This window comes from Anomaloglossus baeobatrachus, chromosome 6 (assembly GCF_048569485.1).
Source record: "Anomaloglossus baeobatrachus isolate aAnoBae1 chromosome 6, aAnoBae1.hap1, whole genome shotgun sequence".
NCBI classification, from domain to species: domain Eukaryota; kingdom Metazoa; phylum Chordata; class Amphibia; order Anura; family Aromobatidae; genus Anomaloglossus; species Anomaloglossus baeobatrachus.
Window position 1 is genome coordinate 348,728,570 of NC_134358.1, and position 27,675 is coordinate 348,756,244.

Here is a 27,675-nt window from a genome sequence, read left to right on the forward strand (position 1 = left end):
ATTGAGTATAGTTCACCCAGATCAAACCGGATTTATGCCTGGGAAAAACACCTCTATAAATATAAGACGGGTCCAGTCCATAGTGCAATATAGCACACTGGTCCAGGAGAACGAGTGGGCCTTGGCCTCGCTGGACGCGGCCAAGGCATTTGACTCGGTAGAATGGCCATTTTTATTTGCCTGCCTCCAGAGATTCGCTTTTGGGCCTAAATTCAGTAATTGGATTCATATGTTGTATAGGTCCCCGACAGCCAGGATACTAGTCAATGGTGCTATGTCTACACCCTTCTCATTGAATTGGGGCACAAGACAGGGATGCCCTCTGTCACCAGCATTGTTTGCACTAGTTATTGAAGCTTTGGCAATTAGATTCCGCTCTCATCAACAGATCACTGGAATCACTATAGCCGACCGCACAGATCAAATAGGATTGTATGCGGATGACATGGTTGTCTTCTTAGATCGAGTGCAAGAGACTCTACCGGTGGTATAGACACTATAGATACATTTGGGGAGTTTTCCGGACTACGCATAAACTGGGATAAGTCGGCTTTGATGCCATTAATGCATGGGTCTGGAATTTCAATGTAGGGTAGGTCACCTTTGCAAGTGGTAACTAGCTTTAAATACCTGGGAATACACATACAGAAAGGCCATACACTAGACCTGCAGACGAGTATAACACCACTTCTGGAGCACGTTAAACTTATATATAACTTGTGGAGCAAGCTACCCCTGTCAGTGGTTGGCAGAATAAATTTAATCAAAATGATATTACTTCCAAAGCTTAGTTATACACTACAACATAGTGCAGTATCAGTACCCAAATCCTTCTTCTCAATGTTGAACTCGCTTACTACCTCTTTCATATGGGGGAAATCCAGACCCAAACTTCGGTTATCCATTTTACAGAGATCCAAAAGACTGGGAGGGATGGCTTTACCGGAGTTCTTCCTCTACTACCTCGCAGGACAGCTTAAGGCACTAGAGACTTGGATGCCTGGATGTCAGCTGCCAAACTCTGAGAGTCACTTGGCACACGCGGCTGGGACTGATTGTTTAGTGGGGTTTCTGGAATCAGATGGACTGAGAACACCACGACAATTACCCCTCCTCAGGTTGGCAAGATTAGTCTGGCGACAAGCCAAGAGGGTGGTACACTTCGAAGGGGTGGTGGCGGAACTCCCATTATGGGGGAATAGCCACTTCCATACTCTGAGAGATCACCCCTCGGCGCAATTGTGGGCCACTCACAGTGTCAGTGCACTAGGTGATCTTTTTGTCCCGGGAACCACAACCTTCAAGTCCTTTGAACAAGTCCAGATTGAATATAATGTTCCAAGATCACAGTTTTTTAGATACCTGCAGATTCGCACAGTGATCCAATCCCACATACAGAAAATTGGAGTGAGGAAATTGATATCATCACTTCCTATGATAGGTATTCTAAAATCACAAGGACCTCGAGGCTTCATCTCAGCTATATATACTTACCTGTTGTCAGTGCTGGTGGAGTCGGACCCCTTGCCAGCCCAGGATAGATGGAAATATCTAATTCCCTCTCTACAGGGAGAGGAATGGGAAGAGATATTGGAATTTCCGACTGCGGTATCCCCTTCGGTTAATAATAAGTTGATTCAATGCTACATTGTCCACCAGGCATACCTTACTCCAACTCGATTATTTACTATGGGCCGTTCTCGTACATCGGAGTGCCCGAGGTGTCATCTCTCAGGGGCAAATTTCATACATATGATTTGGACCTGTCCCAATATATCTTCATACTGGCGGGGAGTGACATCTCTGCTGACATCGATTGTGTCGATTCCTGTTTTGTGTGACCCTTTGATATGCCTGTTTGGGGTGGTGGAGGAAGAGTCCTGGGATCATTACATGACAATATTCCTCAGAGAGGCATTGTTTCTGGCTAGGAAATTAATAGCTCTGAGGTGGATGGGAGATTCAAATCCAACTGTGCGGTCCTGGGTTAAACTAGTCAATGCAACCATAGTCTATGAGCGGGTGGTATATTATAATAGGGGGTGCCCGGGAAAATTTAACAAAATCTGGGGTTTGTGGAATTCTTCTCCAGACACACTTGCGGAGGTTTGAGGGAGATTATGCGGATAATGGTGGTTCCCGTTAGATGTTGGGATATGAAACATTGTCTAATGGTATATTGAGATATAATAATTCAATGTGGCTGTTATGTTCTGTCTTTCTTCCTTTTTCTATTCCTCTTTCTATCTTGTTTTCAAAATATGGTCATGCTGATAGTTACAGCTGTTCTTATGCTCAATATAAAATTATATATATGCAAATGATTAGTATGGATAAGAACATTGTTCTATGTTAAGTGCTAAAGATATTATGGACTTTATATGACTGTTCATTGTTATATTTAAATATTACTATCTATATACTGAGCTATCTTTATATTGCAAATGTCAGTTGTACCATGTTTGAAATTGTTAATAAAACTAAGTTAAAAAAAACCAAACAATTACTGGATAGATCTTTATTAAATGGTAGTGTATAAGGTTTTAATTTGTTGGTTAAAAGGTTGTAATTAATCCAACAGGTCAGTGACTTTGTCTATTTTTGTGGATTTTTGTTTTTGTCCAGCTCAAAATCACTATTTCAGTATCTAAATAGTGTCAAATCTGTTTTCCACCTTAAAATTGCTATTTCAGCATCTAAATATTCCCAAATCTGCTGTTCAGGTCAAAATTGTTATTTCAGTATCTAAATAGTGCCAAATCTGTTGCCCAGATCAAAATTGCTATTTCAGCATCTAAATAGTGTCAAATCGTTTGCACAGCTAAAAGATGCTCTTTCATGATCTAAATAGTGCCAAATCTGTTGCCCAGCTCAAAATGGCTATTTCAGCATCTAAATAGTGCCAAATTTGTTGTTCCACTCAAAATTGTAATTTCAGCATCTAAATAATGCCAAATCTGTTGTCCGCTCAAAATTGCAAAATGTGTTACAGATTGGGATACTTCACTCCCTTTCTTTGGCAGGCACACAGCAGTACAACTTGTAGATAAAGGCCAGAAAGAGCAAGTGCTGCATCAAGTGGCCTCTCCTCTTCCTCCACCTCATCATCACACACAGTATAGTCCTCAGAGGTATCACCCCAATTGCCTTTGTTTCTTCCCCGCATCACATCTCTCCAACTGCCCAACTGACTGCGGTGACCACAGATGGGCGAGTCTGCTGAGCTTTTCACACATTCTATTATGTTGGCATCACAGGTCTACTCCAAAGGTTTTCAGGCTCAAGAGTAGGAAAGCTTCTGCACCAATGCCCAAAATCTTTGTGAGTTGTATCTGGGGCTGAACGAAGTAGGGTCCGAGCAGAATCCAGACTCTTGTCACCAGATGTTAACTCCCTGGGGGGGAGGTGATGATAAGGCTCAGCTACCTGAAGTGCACGTTTACCCTCTACTGTGCTGTCAGGCCAGGAAGAGGAGGAGGGTGACTCTCAGAGTGGGACAACAAAGAGGATTATTATGAAGTTCCAGATCCCACTTGGTGTGAACCCAGAGGCATCAGGCTGAATAGCTCAGCAGAGGAGGTTGTGGTGGAGGAGGAAAATGAGGAGGTTACATTGCCACTTTCTGCATAAAGACATATTGATGCAACCATGACAAGCACTGCATCTACAGCCACACCTCAGGCTGTGGCCAGCAGCGGTCGCAGGTCTGCAGTTTACATGGGTGACAAAGGATGCCTAGCCTGGTCCTTTTTTAAGACTGCAAAGGTTGACCCAACTTACGTTATGTGCCAATTGTGTAAAAAATTACTCAATAGAGGCAGAAATTCCAATATTTGCAAACTACATGCATTAACCGGCACATGCGGCACATGCGTTATTCTGGGAATTTTACTGTGCTAAAACGCAGCCTAAAGGGCTTCTCCCACTTTTCATGCAACATAAAGACTGACACGGTCATAGGTTTCTTAAACAAAACTTCTTTACTTGCAAACTTCACAATAAGCGCTTCATTACGCCTTAGGTGGGCACACCCTTGTTCCCTAATGGGGTTACCATTATCAACCAAATTTACGTATATTTTGCTGGCCAAATACTTCCCTGGTACACGGGCTTCTGTTAGAGCTCCTGATCCCCTCATCCCCTCACTCTTCTTCATTGTACACGGCAAAATCAAAACGTCCTCCCAGTCACTCCACATCTTACCCATAGGGATTTAGCTGGAAGCTATGATGGGGCCTTAATGCACGGCAATCCTTTGGTTGGTTCTGTCAGGACCTACTTGTCTCTTTGGAGTCCACTGACCTTCCACTGATTGAGGGGGTTCGTAAGTATATACCAGGGAATGGCCACCACCCATGCCCCACGGACTTCACCCACACTTTGGAACTTAGTTAGACCAGCCCTCTCCACACAAGGGCTCCACTTGTCTAGCACCGGGATTCGACCAAGAGGGTCTGCCAAATTGATATTAATGGGGTTAGCCTCTCACCACATCTCCCACAGATGTGGCCTGTTACTCTCCCTTAGGGACTCTCCTATCACTTCCTGTCAATGCTCCTCTTTAGTGCTTAAACTACTCCCTGCTATTAACTATCCCTAGCCCGAGAGTACCAAGGAAACAGTTTGCACATTGTGGCCACCTTGTGGCCATTTAGGCTACTATCACACATCCGGTTTTTGATGTCAGGCGCAATCCGGTTTTTGCCTGATGCAATGGATCTGTCACAGATTGTTTAAAAACTGATGTGACGAACTCAGCAAAAAACTGATCCATGTTTTTTTTTTTTTTTCCTTTTTCATGCCAAAGGGAGAGAGCGAGAGAGACCCCATCATCACCGCACACACCGGCACTACCGACCCCATCATCACCGCACACACCGGCACTACCAACCCCATCATCACCGCACACACCGGCACTACCGACCCCATCATCACCGCACACAAGCAGGCACTACCAACCCCATCATCACCGCACACACACACAAGCACTACCGACCCCATCAACCCCGCACACACGCAGGCACTACTGTCCCTATCATCACCGCACTCACACAGGCACTACTGCCCCCATCATCACTGCACACACACCAGCACTAGCGCCCCCATCATCACCGCACACACGCAGGCACTACCGCCACCATCATCACTGCACACACAGGCACTACCGCCTCCATCATCACTGCACACATGCAGGCACAACCACCCCCAACATCACCGCACACAGCCAGGCACTACCGCCCCCATCATCACTGCACACTCACCGGCACTACCGCCCCCATCATCACCGCACACACGCAGGCACTACCGCCCCCATCATCACCGCACACACACACAGGCACTACTTGAGTGATGTCATCGCTGACAGCGCGACTTACTTAACTTGCTCCGTGGAGCTCACAGCGAGCGGTGGTGTTCTTCGGCCGCTCCTGTCAGCTTTCGATGTAGCAGAGCTAAAGCAAAGCGTCGTGGGACCTCGTGTGGATTACGTCGGACCTGGAGGGCTGTTTGGGGATTAATAAAGTGGTGAAAGAGGGTGTTTTTTGTCTTTCAAAAAAGGATTTTTCGGTGTTTGTGTTTATTTACTTAAACTACAGATTAATTATAAAGGATGTCTCGCCTGCCATGATTAACTTAGGACTTAGTGGCAGCTATGGGCTGCCATTAACGCCTTATTACCCCGATTGCCACTGCACCAGGGCAATTCGGGATGAGCCGGGTAGAGTCCCGGGACTGTCGCATCTAATGGATGTGGCAATTTCCGGGTGGCTGCTGGCTGATATTTTTAGGTTGGGGGGCTCCCTATAATGTGGGGCTCCCCATCCTGAGAATACCAGCCCTCAGCCGTGTGGCTTTAACTTGGCTAGTATGAAAATTAGGGGGGACCGCATTTTTTTTTTTAATTTATTTATTTATTTTACTACAAGATTTAGACCTGCCCACGAGCGGCTGTGATTGGTTGCAGTGAGACAGCTGTCACTCAGTTTGGGCCGGGTCTCACTACAACCAATCCTAGGCGCAGGTGGGCGGGGGAAGCAGTGAATACAAGATGGAATAATGAGCGGCCGGCATATTCAAAGCTGGAGAAGCCGCCGGAGCTCTGTGACAGCTGTTCAGCTCCGTGCCGCACTACTGATCGGTGAGTATGAGAGAGGGAGTGAGAGGGGGAAATCGACAGAGAGAGAGACCAACATCGACAGAGAGATTGTCAGAGAGAGAGACAGACAGAGAGAGAGAGATATTTTCCAACCTGAAAGGAATTTACACAGCTGAGCATGCTCAGTTAAAAAAAACCCAGATCCGTTGGTGGAATGCGTTTTTTGCCGCATTACTATCCGGCGCCCTTAGGATTTCATTTTACAACACGCCGCACGGTGCCAGATCTGGCACGGAGCGTTTTTTTGCCAGTGACAATAAACGTTCCCTTGTGCGTCCTTTCTGGCAGCCGGACCCAGAAATTTCGTCGGATCCGGCGCACGCCAGATGAAATGCTAGGGCATCAGGCACAATCTGGTGCTAATACAATTCAATGTGAATAAAAACGCATCCGGCGCAGGATCTGTTTTATCCGGTATTCACCAGATTGTGCCTGACAGCAAAAGCCGGATGTGTGAAATCAGCCTAAGGCTCTGTGCCCACGTTGCGTATTTGCGTGCAGTTACGCTGCGTATTGCACTGCAGCGTAACTGCATGCGTCCTGCGTCCTCAGCACAATCTATGAAGATTGTGCATAATCCATGCACACGTTGCGTTTTAGAAAGCAGCGATTTGCATGCTGCCAAATCTCTGCATTCTAAAAAGCAACATGTCACTTATTCTGTGCACTTTGGATGCAGGTCCGGCTCTATCTATGGTGGAGGTTGCATCCAGTGCGCATGAAATCAGCTTTTTCACTGCATTCATTACGCAGTGTTTCTGCAGCGATTTGAAGTGCACGTGTTCTTCAAATTGCTGCAGAAATTTCTGCAGGGACACAACGCAATTTGGGCACATAGCCTTATACACACGACACCCTTATATGAACTGTAATCATTACACTTTACACATAATGGATTTGCCGGACCTTACACCCCTTTACAAGCCAGCGCTCGGTCACACAGTTATGGTCATGTGAAAAGATTTTCTCTTACACATGCCAAATCTAAGAGTTTGAACTTCGCCATATATAAACTGTTGGTCACGGAAATGCTGCCTCTCCGCCTGGTGGATACAGATGGTTTCTGAAACTTGATAGCAATGGCAGTACCCCAGTACCAGTTGCTCAGTCACCATTACTTCTCTAATAAAGCTGTGCCTGCGCTACACTTGCATGCCGCTGACAACATCACTCGTTCCTTTAAAATCTCTGTGTCTCACACCTGGACGAACGAGAATAACCAGGGCTGTTATATCTTGCGGACTGGGCACTAGGTGACTGCTGGGGCAGATGGGAAAGGGGCTGCTCCACAATTCTTGAAATCCTCAAACCTTTGTATCTACCACTTCCTCCACCTCTTCTAGAGCCTCCATCTGCACCCTTAAGCTCTCCCTTAATGTAACACACGTTCCAAAAGTGCAGTGCAAATACACCCCACCTCCGTACATTACAGCCAGTGCTCACCTAATCAGGTAGTGTTGAAATTAAAATGCATTAGTGAACGCAGTCAGACAGCTGAACCATTGTGGACAGCTATCCAGGCTGAGTTTTAACAATCGCTGTCTCCACTGAACCTGGAGCCAGGAAAAGCCATGGGCGATAATGGTGCGAACCTTGTGGTAGCTCTACGCTGAGACAACCTCACATATTTGCCTTGCATGACACACATCCTCAACCTGGTTGTACAGATATTTCTAGACCATTATTTTGGACTGGATGCCTTGTTGCAGACATGTTTCGGCCAACTGGTTAACCGGTTTATATGCGATGTGCCGACCACTCTGCACATGTGGCAGTGAATGTGGCAGCAACGACGAGCCCTGTTGCAGGATGTCATGACGCATAGCCTGGGCCAACACAGTAACCCCCTGAGGAACATGACATCGAAACACACGTTGGGTTGGGCGCCACATGCTCACACTGTTTTATCCTGGTCCAGTCTGGACTGTCTTGGCACACTATAATGTGGCACAAGTAATGAAATTGGGGGTGGTACGGGGGGAAAGGTTAGGACAGTTAATACAGTAAGCAGGAATAGAGATACAGAGTCATACGTAACGTGAATGTACACTAATGCCCGAAGCCTCACAAATAAGGTGCAGGAATTAGAATTAATATTGTTGGAAAAAAATATGATATAGTGGGGATATCAGAGACATGGCTGGATGAGAGCTATGACTGGGCTGTTAATTTACAGGGTTATAGCCTATTCAGGAATGACTACATATAAGCGAGGGGGAGGTGTGTGTCTATATGTAAAATCATCCTTAAAACCCATCCTGCGTGACAACATATGTGAGGGTACTGAGAATGTAGAGTGCCTATGGGTGGAGATAAGGGGGGGGGAATGAATAATAAAATACTGATAGGGGTGATAGGGGTGTGTTATAAGACGCCGAATATTATGGAAGAGGTAGAGAATCTCCTCATAAAGCAAATTGATAAAGCAGCGAGACTCAAAGAGGTAATTATTATGGGGGACTTTAACTATCCTGATATAAATTGAGGAACCGAAACTTGCAGTTACAGCAAAGGAAATAGATTTTTGATAACAATGAAAGATAATTACCTTTCACAAATGGTACAGGACCCCACAAGAGGGGGAGCACTACTAGACCTTGTACTAACCAATAGGCTAGACCGCATATCAAATATACAAGTTGGGGGTTACTTGGGGAATAGTGATCACAAAATAATAAGTTTTCATGTATTCTTTATTAAGATGTATAGTAGAGGGGCTTTAAGGACACTAAACTTCAGGAAAGCAAATTTTAAACGGTTGAGAGATGATCTTAGTGCAATAAACTGGGATGATGTACTAAGTAATAAAAGTACACAAAGCAAATGGGAGACTTTTATGGGCATCCTGAATAGGGCTTGTGCAGAAAATATACCCTATGGGAACAAACATGCTAGAAATAGGAGGAAACCCCTATGGCTAAATAGAGCTGTAACGGAAGCAATAAAAGAAAAACAGAAAGCCTTAAAAGAATTAAAGAGGGTATGTAGTGATGAGGCATTATATAATTATAGAAAATTAAAATATGTAAAAAGCAAATTAAGTTAGCTAAGTTTGAGACAGAGAGACTCATTGTGAGAGAAAGTTAAAAATAATCCTAAAATATTCTTTAACTACATAAACAGTAAAAAACTGAAAAGCGATAGTGTTGGCCCCCTTAAAAATAGTCTTGGTGAAATGGTGGAGGGGGATGAGGATAAACCCAACCTGCTGAATGACTTTTTTTCTACGTTTTTTATACAAGAAAATTCCATGGCAGATGACATGACCAGTGATACCATAAATTCACCCTTGAATATTACCTGCTTAACCCAGCAGGAAGTACGCCGCCGCCTTGAAATCACTAAGGTTGACAAATCTCCGGGCCCGGATGGCATACACCCCAGAGTACTACAGGAATTGAGTTCTGTGATAGATAGACCATTATTTTTAATCTTCACAGATTCCTTAATAACAGGGTCGGTACCGCAGGACTGGCGCATAGCAAATGTGGTGCCAATATTCAAAAAGGGGACAAAAACTGAGCTGGGAAATTATAGGCCGGTAAGTTTAACCTCTACGGTTGGTAAAATCCTTGAGGGTTTCTTGAGAGATGCTATACTGGAGTATCTCAAGAAAAATAACCTTATGACAGAGTATCAACATGGGTTTATGAGGGATCGATCCTGTCAAACTAATTTGATCAGCTTCTATGAAGAGGTAAGTTCAAGCCTGGACCAGGGAAATGCAGGGGATGTTGTGTATATGGACTTTTCAAAAGCTTTTGATACGGTGCCACACAAAAGGTTGGTACATAAAATGAGAATAATGGGGATAGGGGAAAATATGAGTAACTGGGTTAAAAACTGTCTCAGTGATAGGAAACAAAGGGTGGTTATTAATGGTACGTACTCGGACTGGGTCTCAGTTCATAGTGGAGTACCACAGGGGTCAGTATTGGGCCCGCTTCTTTTCAACATATTAATGACCTTGTTCGGGGGATGCGGAGTAGAATTTCAATATTTGCAGATGATACTAAACTCTGCAGGGTAATCAATACAGAGGAGGATAATTTTATATTACAGGGAGATTTATGTAAATTGTAGGATTGGGCTGAGAAGTGGCAATTGAAGTTTAATGTAGATAAATGTAAGGTCATGCACTTGGGTAGAGGAAATAAAATGTATAATTATGTACTTAATTGTAGAACACTGGGTAAAACAGACACAGAAAAAGACTTGCGTGTATGGGTGGATGGTAAACTTCACTTTAGTGGACAGTGTCAGGCAACTGCTGCCAGGGCTAATAAAATAATGGGATGTATTAAAAGAGGTATAAGTGTTCATGAAAAAAATATAGTTCTACCTCTGTACAAGTCACTAGTGCGACCGCACTTAGAATACTGTGTACAATTCTGGTCACCGATATATAAGAAGGACATAGCTGAACTGGAGAGGATGCAGAGAAGAGCGACCAAGATTATTAGAGGAATGGGTGGGCTGCAATACCAAGACAGGTTATTAAACTTGGGGTTATTTAGTTTGGAAAAACGAAGGCTTAGGGGGGATCTAATCACAATGTATAAAGATTTGAGGGGACAGTACAGAGACCTTTCCAAAGATCTTTTTACACCTAGGCCTGCGACTGGAACACGGGGGCATCCGCTACGTCTTGAGGAAAGAAGGTTTAATCATAATCACAGATGAGGATTTTTTACTGTACGAGCAGTGAGACTATGGAACTCTCTGCCGCATGATGTTGTAATGAGTGAGTCACTACTAACATTTAAGCAGAGCCTGGACGCCTTTCTTGAAAAATGTAATATTACCAGTTATGTATATTAGATTTTATGACAGGGTGTTGATCCAGGGAACTAGTCTGATTGCCGCATGTGGAGTCAGGAAGGAATTTTTTTCCCCATTGAAACTTATTTGCCACATTGGGTTTTTTTTGCCTTCCTCTGGATCAACATGTTAGGCTACGGGTTGAACTAGATGGACTTAGTCTCCCTTCAACCTTAAAAACTATGATACTATGAATGCTGTTTTATTATGTATAATCCACTTTTGGTTCACTAACTATATTAACCTACAAGCATGCAGCACTATATTTATATGTCTATGAACTTAGCACTCTATTAATTGTTCCTATGTATATATTTAAACTATTAGTGCTAATGGCTAGTGCTAATTAATGTGCAACTGGTATCTCATGTGTATATGAAATGCCCATGATATGTTCTCTGGCAGTTACACACTGAACACATGTACTAACATCATGTTCATTATATTATGTTACATTAATTAAATTTTTGAATGGTTAGTTACATGTATGGTTCTTTACTCTTGTTCTAATCTGTTATTTTAACAGTCAGGAGATGAAGAAGATATTGATCCCCTCTTTGTTGTCTGTGGTTGGGGGGAGGGGACTGAGGAAGCAAGCTTGAGTGTTAAGGCCCAGTCACAAACAACAACTTACCAGCGATCCCGACAACGATACGATCTGATAAGGATCGCTGGTAAGTCGCTGGGAGGTCGCTGGTGAGATGTCACACAGTCAGACCTTATCAACGACGCAGTAACGATCAGAAACCTGTATAACGATCTTGGCGAGCTTTGGGACCTTGTTAGGAGGTCGTTGGTAGGTGTCAAACACAGCGATGCATCCTGCCCAGCAGGACAAAGCCTTTGAAGAAAATGGTCCAGACCATTCGGCAACGACTAGCGATCTCACAGCAGGGGCCTGATCGCTGGTAGGTGTCACACATATCGAGATTGCTAACGAGATCGTTGCTGCGTCACAGAAACTGTGCCTCAGCAACGATCTCATTAGCGATCTTGTTGTATGTGACCGAGGCCTTTACCCTGCCATCAACACACTATGGACTGGGACCTCATGGAAACGTACGGCACATCAGAGCCTTCTTGATGCGCTATCGGCAGCATGATTCTCTAATTATTAGGATTAGAAATAGTGCTGACTACTGGGGTACCACTCTTAGATTCATGTTACAAGAGAAAATATGGCCAGATGCTTCCCCCCTGGAAAGGAATTTGTGCAAGCTGGAGTATCAAAATCAACTTGTACACAATATTGAGTGGTTTTCTCCACGACAGCAATGAGGCTCACACTGTATATCGCTGTTCTAGACTCCCAGCCCCGGGAACGTTGAGTCGTCATTGCAGAAACATTAGGAGCAGCAGTTTAAGTGGCAGAAGCAATTTCTGTGAGTTGTAGCACACATTTTTTAGACTATCCTGTGAATCAACAGAACAGAGTACAAGTCTTACACATAGTGAACGACTGGAGAGGATGGTGCTGGAGTATTTAAACCTCAATTTCGATGCCATCGATTACACTGTGTGCAGAATTATTAGGCAAATTAGTATTTTGATCACATGATAATTTTTATACATCATGTCCTACTCCAAGCTGTATAGGCTTGAGAGCCAACTACCAATTAAGTAAATAAGGTGATGTGCATCTCTGTAATGAGGAGGGGTGTGGTGTAATGACATCAACACCCTATATAAGATGTGCTTTATTATTATGCAACTTCCTTTCCTTTGGCAAAATGGGTCAGAAGAGCGATTTGAAGGGCTCAGAAAAGTCCAAAATTGTGAGATGTCTTGCAGAGGGATGCAGCAGTCTTGAAATTACCAAACTTTTGAAGCGTGATCACCGCACAATCAAGCGTTTCATGGCAAATAGCCAACAGGGTCGCAATAAGCGTGTTGGGCAAAAAAGGCGCAAAATAACTGCCCATGAATTGAGGAAAATCAAGCGTGAAGCTGCCAAAATGCCATTTGCCACCAGTTTGTCCATATTTCAGAGCTGCAACGTTACTGGAATATCAAGCACAAGGTGTGCCATACTCAGGGACATGGCCAAGGTAAGGAAGGCTGAAAAACGACCACCTTTGAACAAGAAACATAAGATAAAACATCGAGACTGGGCCAAGAAATATCTTAAGACTGTTTTTTCAAAGGTTTTATGGACTGATGAAATGAGAGTGACTTTTGATGGGCCAGATGGATGGGCCAGAGGCTGGATCAGTAAAAGGTAGAGAGCTTCATTCCGACTCAGACGCCAGCAAGGTGGAGGTGGGGTACTGGTATGGGCTGGTATCATCAAAGATGAACTTGTGGGACCTTTTCCGGTTGAGTATGAAATAAAGCTCAACTCCCAGATCTACTGCCAGTTTCTGGAAGACAACTTCTTCAAGCAGTGGTACAGTAAGAAGTCGGTATCGTTCAAGAAAAACATGATTTTCATGCAAGATAATGCTCCATCACATGCATCCAACTACTCCACAGCGTGGCTGGCCAGTAAAGGTCTAAAAGATGAAAAAATAATGACATGGCCCCCTTGTTCACCTGATCTGAACCCATAGAGAACCTGTGGTCCCTCATAAAATGTGAGATCTACAGGGAGGGAAAACAGTACACCTCTCGGAACAGTCTCTGGGAGGCTGTGGTGGCTGCTGCACACAATGTTGATCGTAAACAGATCAAGCAACTGACAGAATCTATGGATGGTAGGTTGTTGTGTGTCATCATAAAGAAATGTGGCTATATTGGTCACTAATTTTTTGGGTTTTGTTTTTGCATGTCAGAAATGTTTATTTCTAAATTTTGTGCAGTTATATTATTTTACCTGGTGAAGTAAGTAAGATGGAAATGTATTTTGTTTTTATTAAGTTGCTTAATAATTCTGCACAGTAAGAGTTACCTGCACAAACAGATATCCTTCTAAGATAGCCAAATCTAAAAAACCCACTCCAACTTCCAAAAATAATAAGTTTTGATATTTATGAGTCTTTTGGGTTCATTGAGAACATAGTTGTTGATCAATAATAAAAAAATCCTCTAAAATACAACTTGCCTAATAATTCTGCACAGTGTATAAGTTTGCCTAAGAACACTGCAATGAATAATACTATCTGAAATCCTCCAGGAGCAACTTCTCTCAATCATCCATGAGCAATTTCGTGATAAAAATTGCTTTCGCTAGCATAGTAGAGCAACAAGAAAAGGTGATAACTGAGCGACTCAGTAAACAAAACATTGAATTTTTGGGTCCATGGCCAGGAACCTTGCAAGGTCCAAAGTCCTATTAAGCACTTGTGGTCAGTCAAAGCAGATGGATAAATCAAAGCAAAGAAATAATAATAAACTCCAAGCACTGATTAGACAAGAATGGATTATTATTATTATTATTATTATTATTAATGATGATAACAGAGGTTGTTTGCCACTGCTCGATAGTTGATCAAGCATTGAAGTGCTCGGGTACACTTGGTATATGGCCAAGTGTCGTGGGTGCTCGGATGTGTCATTCATGAACGATCCAACACAAGGTGCCGCACCCCAGTGAGAGCCGCTTGCAGTCTTTGAATGGCTCTCACTGGAGGTAAAATCAACTTGTCTCTGGATGCTGTATGTAGAAAAAAAAAAAATAAAGCCGTTCATCCTCTATTGAAAATGTTGTTTTTGTCTGGCTGTATGTGGGCGGATAGCTGGACAGCTCAACATTAATTGACTTAGATCATACTCATTACTCAAATCGACCCCATCAGAACATCTGACTTGCTTGATTTGAGTAACGAGCACTCAAGCACTTTAGTGCTGCTCATCATTAAGCTGGTGTCACACATAACGACGACGACAACGACGTCGCTGCTACGTCACCATTTTCTGTGACGTTGCAGCGACGTCCCGTCGCTGTCGCTGTGTGTGACATCCAGCAACGACCTGGCCCCTGCTGTGAGGTCGCCGGTCGTTGCTGAATGTCCAGCTTCATTTTTTGGTCGTCACTCTCCCGCTGTGACACACACATCGCTGTGTGTGACAGCGAGAGAGCGACGAAATGAAGCGATCAGGAGCCGGCACTGGCAGCTGCGGTAAGCTGTAACCAGCGTAAACATCGGGTAACCAAGGGAAGACCTTTCCCTGGTTACCCGATGTTTACGCTGGTTACCAGCCTCCGCTCTTGCTGCCAGTGCCGGCTCCTGCACTGTGACATGTGGCTGCAGTACGCATCGGGTAATTAACCCGATGTGTGCTGCAGGAGAGCAAGGAGCCAGCGCTAAGGGCGGCTCCCTGCTCTCTGAACTGTGACATGTAGCTGCAGCACACATCGGGTTAATTAACCCGATGTGTGCTGCAGGAGAGCAAGGAGCCAGCGCTAAGCGCGGCTCCCTGCTCTCTGAACTGTGACATGTAGCTGCAGCACACATCGGGTTAATTAACCCGATGTGTGCTGCAGGAGAGCAAGGAGCCAGCGCTAAGCGCGGCTCCCTGCTCTCTGAACATGTAGCACAGCGACCTTATGATCGCTGCTTCTGCTGTGTTTGACAGCTAAGCAGCGATCATAACAGCGACTTACAAGGTCGCTGTTACGTCACCGAAAATGGTGACGTAACAGCGACGTCGTTGTCGCTGTCGTTTAGTGTGACACCAGCTTTAGTTGTCATGTCAGTCAGTATTTGACCCAGAAGCTGATATCCAGCATGCGATAGCAAACTGTAGAAGTCTTGAAAAATAAGGATCAACGCTAAAATTTGTATAAACTCAGTGTATTTCTCAATAAAATAATTATCAAGATTAGTTTAAGAAATTCTGAAATGTTTATAATTGTCCATCAATAATCATAGAAACGTCTGAATATAAATACCGAAACAGGAACATTTGTGAGTTCAATCTGATCGTATGCAACTTGGACATGCTGCAATTTTTTTCCTTGGACTGACTGAGAAAAAAAAATAAGACTGCACAGACCCATAGAATAACATTAGTCTGAGTGTGATCTGTCGGATCGAACTTGGACTGACAATATGGTCATGTGTATAGATGAGCGAACCTGAGTTTCAGTTTTCCAACCGAATACCAACTTAAAAAAACAGGGCTTGGGTTTGGCGTTTGGATGCTTTATGTGCAAACTTAACTTGGCGAGCAATGCTGCGCTCCGGTACACTTGGTGCTTAGCCCTATGCAAGCCGCTTGTAGTGTTTGAACAGCGCACACTGGGGGTAACAACGGTGTGATCGGATGTAGTGTGCAACAAAAAGAAAAATTGAAAGACTTGCCCATCCTCTCCGGAACTGATCCGCTTATGGCTTGCTGTATGTGGGCGGAGACTCAGATTGCCAATCAGTGACTTGCTCCGAGGTTTGGGTCAAGCTCAGTCGAGTGAGGCTAGGCTTGTTTGCTGCCAGCGAACCGAACCTCCAAAGAACCGCTCACTTCTAGTCATGTGCACATGCCCTGATGTTGAAATAGCATGAACTCCTGACCTTCACTGAGAGAACTGTTGAGCTACCAATTTCTCAACAAACCTACACAACAGGCATACATTACAAACAGAACATTAAAATCAGTTTGTTTCTCACTACCATATGACAACTTCAGATATGACAGCATAAAGTAGGTCATGGTTTCCCTTTTAGTGATTTATAATTTGTATACAGTCATATGGAATTATTGGGGAACTATATGTAACTAGTCTTGAATTCTCTATTTTTCCAGTCTTAAGGGTGCTTTACACGCTGCGACATCGCTAGCGATGTCGTGCGCGATAGCACCCGCCCCCATCGTTCGTGCGACATCTGGTGATTGCTGCTGTAGCGAACATTATCGCTACGGCAGCGTCACACTCACATACCTTTTCAGCGACGTCGCTGTGACCGCCGAACAATCCCTCCTTCAAGGGGGAGGTGCGTTCGGTGTCATAGCGTCACTGCGGCGTCAGTAAGCGGCCGCCCAATACCAGAGGAGGGGCGGAAATGAGCAGCTGGAACATGCCGCCCACCTCCTTCCTTCTTCATTGCGGGCGGCCGCAGGTAAGAGGTTGTTCCTCGTTCCTGCGGTGTCACACATAGCGATTTGTGCTGCCGCAGGAACGAGAAACAACCTAGCTACTGACCAGACAACGTTTTTTAGTAAATGAACGACGTATCACAGACCAACGATTTTTGTCTCTTTTGCGATCGTTTAAGATCGCTCATAGGTGTTACACGCTGCGATGTTGCTAACGACGCCGGATGTGCGTCACAAACACCGTGACCCTGACGATATATCATTAGCGATGTCGCAGCGTGTAAATGGCCCTTTATAGTTACATTTTTTAATGTGGATTTATTGTAGACTCAGTCTTGACCCTTTGCTGTTTTTAGGTGTACACTGCTGTGACAGAGCTGAAGAAAAAACATGCCAAGCAGCTTGTAAAATGATTCTTATGTCCACTAAATCAGAACATGATATTGTTGAAGACCTAATTAGAGAATGTAAAAAGTCCCCTCTTCCACAAGATCCACTCTGGCAATGCTTCCTGGAGAGTTCTAGATCAGTCCAAAATGGGGTCACTGTTGCTCATCAACCATCCACAGGACTTGATGGTGCAAAACTTCATTGCTGCTTAAAAGCAAATTCCTCATTATGCAGGTAAGTGCCCAGGTATTGCTTCATAACAGAATTACATTTAAATTTTTTACTCTGTAGAAATATAATCTATGTAAACATGTAATTACAGAGTTCATTGTTTTAGCATAATAGATTCAGTCTAAATCCATAAGCATATCTCCCAACCGTCCTGGATTCAGCAGGACTGTCCCGATTTGAGGGCTCCCTCCCGCAGTCCCACTTTTAACAGCTCTTGTCCTTTCAGTACAGTGAATAAATTAACTCAATTCAGTGCATAAATTTAATTCTTATCTGCTCTCGTTTCCCTGTAACAGGCCAGGATTAGAGCTTGTGAGTTCATTGTTCATAGGCAGCAGCTGTACCATTGAGCCACTGCCTGCATTGAGAAGTGTAGGAGGTAATCTTACCTGTATTGCAGGCTGAGAAGCCAGAAGCAGATTATTCAGTTACATAGAGATATACTGTACCTCTATGTAGCTGAACTTAAAGGTCAGCTTCTTTTGTTCCCATAAAACTACTATGAAGAAAATGAGTGAAATATATAAAAATTGTTTCTTTACTTTCACCCACCCTTGGAATGAAACCAGCAACTTTCAATTATGTTCCAGCAGCCGTAGCTGTTGAACCACAAGCACTGATGATGTCAGAGAAAGATTTGATATAGTTGAAGCTGCAATGCAGCCTCCTGCTCCACATCAGATTACACTGGACATAGAGCTCCATTGTACAGACCAGCATCTCTGTGTCCTGTATTCTGGAAGAAGAGCAAAAGAATTTTTTTTCTAACAAAATTCCTAAAAATTAAAACAATTAGAACAATGTAATTTTGAATGTGCTTTTTTAGAAAAGAATAAACATCACAAATCAGCAAATAACATGGACATATCTAGTGTCCCTGTAATCTTAAGATTACAACCTGAACAGCACAGCAATCAGATTTGTAGGATCAGTAAATGGCACAAAAAATGGTGCAATTGGTTATTTTTCTCTATTAAACCCATAAAAAATGTAATAAAAATGTAATGCTAAGGCCGTGTTCACACGTAGCATAAATGCTGCATTTTTCTACATATGCCTGCACCACACAACGCAAAAACAGTACTCTTGATTATTGCGTGTGTGGTGTGTTTTTTTATGCGTTTCCCCAATATTTCATACATGTTTGGTGCAGACGTGAATCCAGGGTTTTAATGCTTTTTTAGTACTAGAGAACAGCTTTGATTCTGTTTCAAAATGCAACGGCACTTTTTTTGCTTGCGTTTTCTTTTCCGGCTGCACAAAGACGCTCGGTAGTGTCTTTAGACGAACCGAGGGCAGAGAGTTGATTAAATCACATCCACTCTGCTTGGACATTTAGCCCGTGTTCACATGTACGTGTAAATGTTCCTTTTTTTTCTACTGTGTTTTTGCACATATATTCTGCTGTGTTTAACTGTCAGAGCAAAGTGGATGTGATTCCATGAAGACACCACTGAACAAGAGGGTTTGGTGCCTTTTTTTCCCTCTAGAGGTTTCTATGTGGAGCTTAAAAAAACGCATAGAGAAACCTGCAGTGACTTTTATAAGAGCAGAATTCAAGCTTTTCTGTACTATAAGAAAACATCAACAAATGCAGATTCTCATCTGCACCAAAAATAAATGAAATAATGTAGAAAAGGCATAAAAAATGCTCCAAAGATGCTACACAAGAAACATTTCATGATTGTAAAAGCAGTGAGCTGGTTTAAACTTTTGCCCCCCTATTGTTGCAAAACATACTGATGGCATTGGTCACAGAAGAATTTCTAAACCACTGAAGTTTTTACTGAGCACTGTTTTGGCCATAATCCAAGAGTGGAAATAACATAATTTCACCATAAACTGTCCACGACCAAGTGCTCCCCACAAGATTTCAGACAGAGAAGTGAAAAAAATGATGAGTTGTCTAAAAGCCAAGGACCACCTCTGGAGAGCTAAAAAAAAGTCCCAGAATCCAGCAGGTACAGAAATCTGCTCTCATCCGACCCACTGTGACACAGTTGCCGGTAACTGATGAATTTGTGTGTTGCTACCGTGTTGCTTATCCCATTAAGCCCAGCCGAAGACTGGAGCTCATAGGAAGATGTCACAATCAAAATACTGGGAAGCATGCTCACTTTGTTGTGTGGGTGACTCGAACAACTCTTTAACTGCCACTATGACTGGAGAGAAGTGGCAGTAAGGAGAATGAAACATAAATTTCTCCTTGTAGCCAGTAAAGATGTAGCCAGTACAAAGTTAAATTTTTCCTTGTAGCAATCACTTTTACAGTAAGCCGATTAACCAGGCTTTAAATACTATTTACCTGCATATTCGCCCTACATGTGCAGCTGAATAGCATTTTTCAAAGTGACAGGTTCCCTTTAAAATGTCTAGAAAACTTGAAAAAAAAAGTTTGTTTAAAAGAACTGAAGTCCTCAGTAGTTGATACCTTTTAATGGCTAGCTAAAAAGATGGTAATAAAAGAAAGCTGCAAGCTTTCGAGACTACTCGGGTCTCTTCATCAGGCTCAGTATAACACAAAATCTAAAGAGTCACACACATATAGTCACACACTTCAGATTTTGTGTTATACCGTGCCTGATGAAGAGACCTGAGTAGTCTCGAAAGCTTGCTATTATTACCATTTTTTCAGTTAGTCATAAAAAGGTATCAACTACTGAGGACTTCAGTTCTTTTAAACAAACTTTTTTTTATCTCTACTGGCTAACACGGTACAAAGATATATTTTACCTGTGGAAAACTTTTAGAATTTCATTCTGAATCTTAACATTGTATGATGTACTGTAATGCTGACGTCACACCATACTTCTTCACCCTCCTCCCTACAGGGACGCCAATATGCTCATCATAGTGGCAGCTCTGTGTCCCCTCCTCCCTCCGACACTTCCTGCTCCCAAGGATTGCGCATGCCATGTAGGTTTCCTGGAAGCACACTAAGGTTACACACGCACTCCCTGCCTCTTAAAGGGGAAGTGTGCACCCTGCATCCTGGTATGACAACCTACCTGGAGTTTTAATGTGTACCTAATAAAGACTCATTTTACGGATAGTGAGTGCAACTTTGTTTTCTATTTTTTGTTTCAAATTTTATTTGTAAAGTGCCTCCAGCCTATGGCTGAGAGGCACTAGGTACTCAAGGCATCCTCCTCCTTAGGAGGAGTAGGTGAATGACATGTATATTCAGTCTGTCTGCATGTTTGCTAGTTGTTAGGTCCTCGTCATCCTGAGCTAGTCCTGTATTCCTGAACCTGTGTTCCAGAAACCAGTACCTGCCCAGTGTTTCCGAACCCTCAACCTGTGCTCCATAACCTGAACCTGTCTGGTGTACCTGCATCTGTCTACCTGTTCCTGTTATCCAATCTGCTCCTACCATCCACACTTCAAGTTAGACCTGGCTCGATCAAGTTGGTACTTTGAAGCTAAAAAAAATCGTCCAATGAGTACATAAATAAGCTTCGGCACTCAAAGAAAAAAGATTGTTGATGCTCAAAAATAATCTTTTTTTATTTTTATGTATACAGGTATGTGATATAACAGGTATAACGTTTCGACCCACTAGTGGGTCTTTCTCAAGGACAAGTGATCTATAAGGTACAAATAGAATAGAATGATAGAAAACAAATGACTACTAAAAAAGTTGCAAACAATTAAGGCAAGACGATAACAAAAGCAAAAACAATAGGACAATATAATCGAGAGATTGATGTGCAAGTACAATTCGTATATACTGTATAATATACAGTATACACCGTGTGCAGAATTAGTAGGCAAGTTGTATTTTAGAGAAATTTTTTATTATTGATTAACAACTATGTTCTCAATCATCCCAAAAGACTCATAAATATCAAAGCTTAATATTTTTGGAAGTTAAAGTGGTTTTTTTTAGATTTGGCTATCTTAGGAGGATATCTGTTTGTACAGGTAACTATTACTGTTCATAATTATTAGGCAACTTAATAAAAACCAAATATATTTCCATCACTTGTTTACTTTCACCAGGTAAACCAATATAACTGCACAAAATTTAAAAATAAACATTTCTGACATGCAAAAACAAAACCCAAAAAAAATTAGTGACCAATATAGCCACCTTTCTTTATGATGACACTCAACAGCCTACCATCCATAGATTGTCAGTTGCTTGATATGTTTATGATCAAGATTGCGTGCTGCAGCCACCACAGCCTACCAGACACTGTTCCGAGAGGTGTACTGCTTTCCCTCCCTGTAGATCTCACATTTTATGAGGGACCATAAGTTCTCTATGGGGTTCAGATCAGGTGAACAAGGGGGCCATGTCATTATTTTTTCATCTTTTAGATCTTTACTGGCCAGTAGTTGGAGGCATGTGATGGAGCATTGTTCTGCATGAAAATCATGTTTTTCTTGAAAGATAACGACTTCTTCCTGTACCACTGCTTGAAGAAGTTGTCTTCCAGAAACTGGCAGTAGGTCTGGGAGTTGAGCTTCACTCCATTCTCAATCCGAAAAGGTCCCACAAGTTCATCTTTGATAATACCAGCTAATACCAGTACCCCACCTCCACTGAGTCGGAGTGGAGCTCTCTGTCCTTTACTGATCCAGCCTCTGGCCCATCCATCTGGCCCATCAAGAGTCACTCTCATTTCATCAGTCCATAAAACCTTTGAAAAATCAATCTTAAGATATTTCTTTGCCCAGTCTTGACGTTCATCTGTTTCTTGTTCAAAGGTGGTCGTTTTTCAGCCTTCCTTACCTTGGCCATGTCCCTGAGTATGGCACACCTTGTGCTTTTTGATACTCCAGTAATGTTGCAGCTCTGAAATATGGCCAAACTGATGGCTTCTTGGCAGCTTCACACTTGATTTTCCTCAATTCATGGACAGTTATTTTGCGCCTTTTTTGCCCAACACACTTCTTGCGACCCTGTTGGCTATTTGCCATGAAACACTTAATTGTTCGGTGATCATGTTTCAAAAGTTTGGCAATTTCAAGACTGCTGCATCCTCATGCAAGACATCTCACAATTTTGGACTTTTCTGAGCCTGTCAAATCGCTCTTCTGACCCATTTTGCCAAAGGAAAGGAAGTTGCCTAATAATTAAGCACACCTTATATAGGGTGTTGATGTCATTAGACCACACCCCTCCTCATTACAGAGATGCACATCACCTGCTTTACTTAATTGGTAGTTGGCTCTCAATCCTATACAGCTTGGGGTAGGACAACATGTGTAAAAAGTTTCATGTGATCAAAATACTCATTTGCCTAATAATTCTTCACAGAGTGTATATAGATGTAATGACAGTCCTTGTTGATCTGGGAGTAACATTTTTGTGGAGATAAGGATTTGTACACATAAAAATGCATTATCTTAGTAAAATGGATGGATATATTATGTGAAAATCTTTCGTGGTGTAACGATTTATACAGTGCTGGCCAAAAGTATTGGCATCCCTGCAATTCTGTCAGAGAATACTCAGTTTCTTCCTGAAAATGATTGCAACCACAAATTCTTTGGTATTATTATCTTCATTTAATTTGTCTTCAATGAAAAAAAAAAAAGTTAAAAAGCCAAATTGGATATAATTCCACACCAAACATAAAGGAAGTGGACAAAAGTATTGGCACTGTTTGAAAAATCATTTGATGCTTCTCTAATTTGTGTAATTAACAGCACCTGTAACTTACCTGTGGCACCTAACAGGTGTTAGCAATAACTAAATTACACTTGCAGCCAGTTGACATGGATTAAAGTTGACTCAACCTCTCTCCTGTGTCCTTGTGTGTACCACATTGAGCATGGAGAAAAGAAAGAAGACCAAAGAACTGTCTGAGGAATTGAGAATCCAAATTGTGAGGAAGCATGAGCAATCTCAAGGCTACAAGTCCATCTCCAAGGACCTGAAAGTTCCTGTGTCTATGGTGCGCAGTGTCATCAAGAAGTTTAAAGCCCATGGCACTGTGGCTAACCTCCCTAGATGTGGAAGGAAAAGAGAAATTGATGAGAGATTTCAACACAAGATTGTGCGGATGGTGGATAAAGAACCTCGACTAACATCCAAACAAGTTCAAGCTGCCCTGCAGTCCGAGGGTACAACAGTGTCAACCCATACTATCCGTCGGCGTCTGAATGAAAAGGGACTGTATGGTAGGATTCCCAGGAAGACCCCACTTCTTACCCCAAGACATAAAAAAGCCAGACTGGAGTTTGCCAAAACTTACCTGAGAATGCCTAAAACGTTTTGGAAGAATGTTCTCTGGTCAGATGAGACAAAAGTAGAGCTTTTTGGGAAAAGCCATCAACATAGAGTTTACAGGAAAAAAAAGAGGCATTTAAAGAAAAGAACACGGTCCCTACAGTCAAACATGGCGGAGGTTCCCTGATGTTTTGGGGTTGCTTTGCTGCCTTTGGCACTGGACTGCTTGACCGTGTGCATGGCATTACGAAGTCTGAAGACTACCAACAAATTTTGCAGCATAATGTAGGGCCCAGTGTGATAAAGCTGGGTCTCCCTCAGAGGTCATGGGTCTTCCAGCAGGACAATGACCCCAAACACACTTCAAAAAGCACTAAAAAATGGTTTGAGAGAAAGCACTGGAGACTACTAAAGTGGCCAGCAATGAGTTCAGACCTGAATCCCATAGAACACCTGTGGAGAGATCTCAAAATGGCAGTTTGGAGAAGGCAGCCTTCAAATCTCAGGGACCTGGAGCAGTTTGCCAAAGAAGAATGGTCTAAAATTCCAGCAGAGCATTGTAAGAAATTCATTGATGATTACCAGAAGCGGTTGTTCGCAGTTATTTAGGCTAAAGATTGTGCAACCAAGTATTAGGCTAAGGGGTACTTTGCACACTGTGACATCGCAAGCAGATGCTGCAATGCCGAGCAAGATAGTTCCCGCCCCCGTCGCAGCTGCGATATCCTTGTGATAGCTGCCGTAGCAAACATTATCGCTACGGCAGCTTCACATGGACTCACCTGTGACGTCGCTCTGGCCGGCAACCCGCCTCCTTATTAAGGGGGCGGGTCGTGCGGTGTCACTGCGATGTCACACGGCAGGCGGCCAATAGGAGCGGAGGGGCGGAGATGAGCGGGATGTAAACATCCCGCCCACCTCCTTCCTTCCGCATATCCTACGGGAGCCGCGGTGACGCAGGTTGGAGATATTCCTCGCTCCTGCGGCTTCACACACAGCGATGTGTGCTGCCACAGGAACGAGGAACAACATCGGACCGTCGCGTCAGCGTAATTATGGATTACGCTGACGCTACACCGATGATACGATTGACGCTTTTGCGCTCGTTAATCGCATCATCTAGGCTTTACACACTACGATGTCGCCTGTGATGCCGGATGTGCGTCACTTTCAATTTGACCCTACCGACATCGCACCTGTGATGTCGCAGTGTGCAAAGTACCCCTAAGGGTGCCAATACTTTTGTCTGGCCCATTTTTGGAGTTTTGTGTGAAATGATCAATGATTTGATTTTTGTTTCATTCTCTTTTGTGTTTTTTCATTGCAAGCAAAATAAATTAAGATAATACGAAAGAATTTGTGATTGCAATCATTTTCAAGAAGAAACTGAGTATTCTCTGACAGAATTGTAGGGGTGCCAATACTTTTTGCCAGCACTGTATATTTTAATGATAGCACTAAAACTAACAGGTATGACTTTTAGTTTCTCATTTATAACAGTGTGTCTATCATAGATATTTACACATATAACCTTCATTCACTTCTCTGTTTTATATATGTTTATTATATGTTTTATCGGTATTATACAATTATAAAGAGGAATCTGAATCATACAGGTCATCAGTTAATAATAAGGCTCTGTACCCTACATGCTTAGATATTTGAACCCGGTTTTCTATATTAAACAGAGGTATGAATAAGAACCAATTTTATTATGTCATATTAGCACCTATGGTATAGATCACATAGATCATGTCTTATACTTACTTTCATTATGGAATTCATTTTCCAAGTTCATCGCCAGTTCTGACAGACGCTGATTTTCTTAGGGCACTGGCCCCACAATATTATCTCAGCATTGGTTGTATGAAAGGTATGCAGCCGAGATGGGACTGTCAGGTAAATATATCATAAAGTACATTGTAACGCAACTTATCCCTTAAGGTGACATCATACTTACCCTCCAAGAATCTCACTGATGAAATCCTTTTCTCTTATCCGCCTCAGGCATGCAAAAAGGTTTTCATGTTTTCTCTGACAGACCGAGACAGAATTTCTTTCACTTTCATAGGTAGATATTGTTTTTTTATGCCGCCTTTTATTGATTATGTATTTTTGTATCCCGGCAGACCTTTATCTCACGGAAGATTTTCATATAGTATATCCATCCATTTTACCGACATAATGCATGTTTATTTGTACAGATCCCTATTTCCACACAAATGTAACTCCCAGATCACCAATATGGACTGTCATATCTTAATACCAATTGTATTTGTACATCAATCTCTCGATTATATTGTTGTATTGTTTTTGATTTTGCTTTAGTCTTGCCTTAATTGTTTGCAACTGTTTTAGTTTTGATTTGGTTTAGATCATTCAATTCTATTGGTACCTTAAAGATCACTTGAACTTGAGAAAGACCCACTAGCGGGTCGAAACGTTGGACGTATTATATCACATGCCTGTATACATAAAAATAAAAAAAGATTATTTTTGAATATCAACAATCTTTTTTTTTTCTTTTAGTGCCGAAGCTTATTTATGTGCTCATTGTTCCTACAATCCAGTCTGCTCCTACTGTCCAGTCTGCTCCTACCAACCAGTCTATACCAGTTGTCCAGCCTGTACTACTTGCTATCCAGCCGTCCTGCCACGTCTGACTCTTTCCATGTCTGACTCTTTCCATGTCTGACTCTTTCCCCAGTCATGTCACTTTCCCCAGTCATGTCTCTTTCCCCAGTCATGTCTCTTTCCCCAGTCATGTCTCTTTCCAGGTCTGTCTCTTTCCAGGTCTGTCTCTTTCCCGGTCTGTCTCTTTCCCGGTCTGTCTCTTTCCCGGTCTGTCTCTTTCCCGGTCTGTCTCTTTCCCGGTCTGTCTCTTTCCCGGTCTGTCTCTTTCCCGGTCTGTCTCTTTCCCGGTCTGTCTCTTTCCCGGTCTGTCTCTTTCCCGGTCTGTCTCTTTCCCGGTCTGTCTCTTTCCCGGTCTGTCTCTTTCCCGGTCTGTCTCTTTCCCGGTCTGTCTCTTTCCCGGTCTGTCTCTTTCCCGGTCTTTTCCTGTGTGTCTTTGTCTGTCTGTCTCTTTTGTTGTCTGTCTCTTTTGTTGTCTGTCTCTTTTGTTGTCTGTCTCTTTTGCTGTCTGTCTCTTTTGCTGTCTGTCTCTTTTGCTGTCTGTCTCTTTTGCTGTCTGTCTCTTTTGCTGTCTGTCTCTTTTGCTGTCTGTCTCTTTTGCTGTCTGTCTCTTTTGCTGTCTGTCTCTTTTGCTGTCTGTCTCTTTTGCTGTCTGTCTCTTTTGCTGTCTGTCTCTTATCCCGGTCTGTCTCTTATCCCGGTCTGTCTCTTATCCCGGTCTGTCTCTTATCCCGGTCTGTCTCTTATCCCGGTCTGTCTCTTATCCCGGTCTGTCTCTTTCCCCATATTTCCCTGTCTTTCGGTCTCTCTTTCCAGGTCTGTTTCTTTCCAGGTCTGTCTCTTATCCCGGTCTGTCTCTTTCCCCGTATTTCCCTTTGTGTCTTTGTCTGTCTGTCTCTTTTGCTGTCTGTCTCTTTTGCTGTCTGTCTCTTTTGCTGTCTGTCTCTTTTGCTGTCTGTCTCTTTTGCTGTCTGTCTCTTTTGCTGTCTGTCTCTTTTGCTGTCTGTCTCTTTTGCTGTCTGTCTCTTTCCAGGTCTGTCTCTTTCCAGGTCTGTCTCTTTCCAGGTCTGTCTCTTTCCAGGTCTGTCTCTTTCCAGGTCTGTCTCTTTCCAGGTCTGTCTCTTTCCAGGTCTGTCTCTTTTCAGGTCTGTCTCTTTTCAGGTCTGTCTCTTTCCAGGTCTGTCTCTTTCCAAGTGTGTCTCTTTCCCAGTCTGTCTCTTTCTGTCTGTTTGTCTGGCTTTTTTTCCTATCTGTCTCTGTTTGTCTCGGTCTCTTTCCCTGTGTGCCTCTTTCT

General features: G+C 43.0%; 1 protein-coding gene across 12 annotated transcripts in view; it reads left to right on the plus strand.

Annotated features, from left to right (window-relative positions):
- Positions 1-27,675, plus strand: part of RECK (reversion inducing cysteine rich protein with kazal motifs) — a 1,668,523-nt gene that overhangs the window by 484,295 nt on the left and 1,156,553 nt on the right. For all 12 annotated transcript variants that reach the window (XR_012724346.1, XR_012724347.1, XM_075314993.1 and 9 more), the window contains exon 9: positions 17,305-17,572. Coding sequence is in view for 10 of the 12 variants with exons in the window: in XM_075314993.1 (XP_075171108.1) it covers positions 17,305-17,572 (268 nt within the window). In the remaining 2 variants the exon portion in view is untranslated. The remainder of the gene's footprint in view (positions 1-17,304; positions 17,573-27,675) is intronic.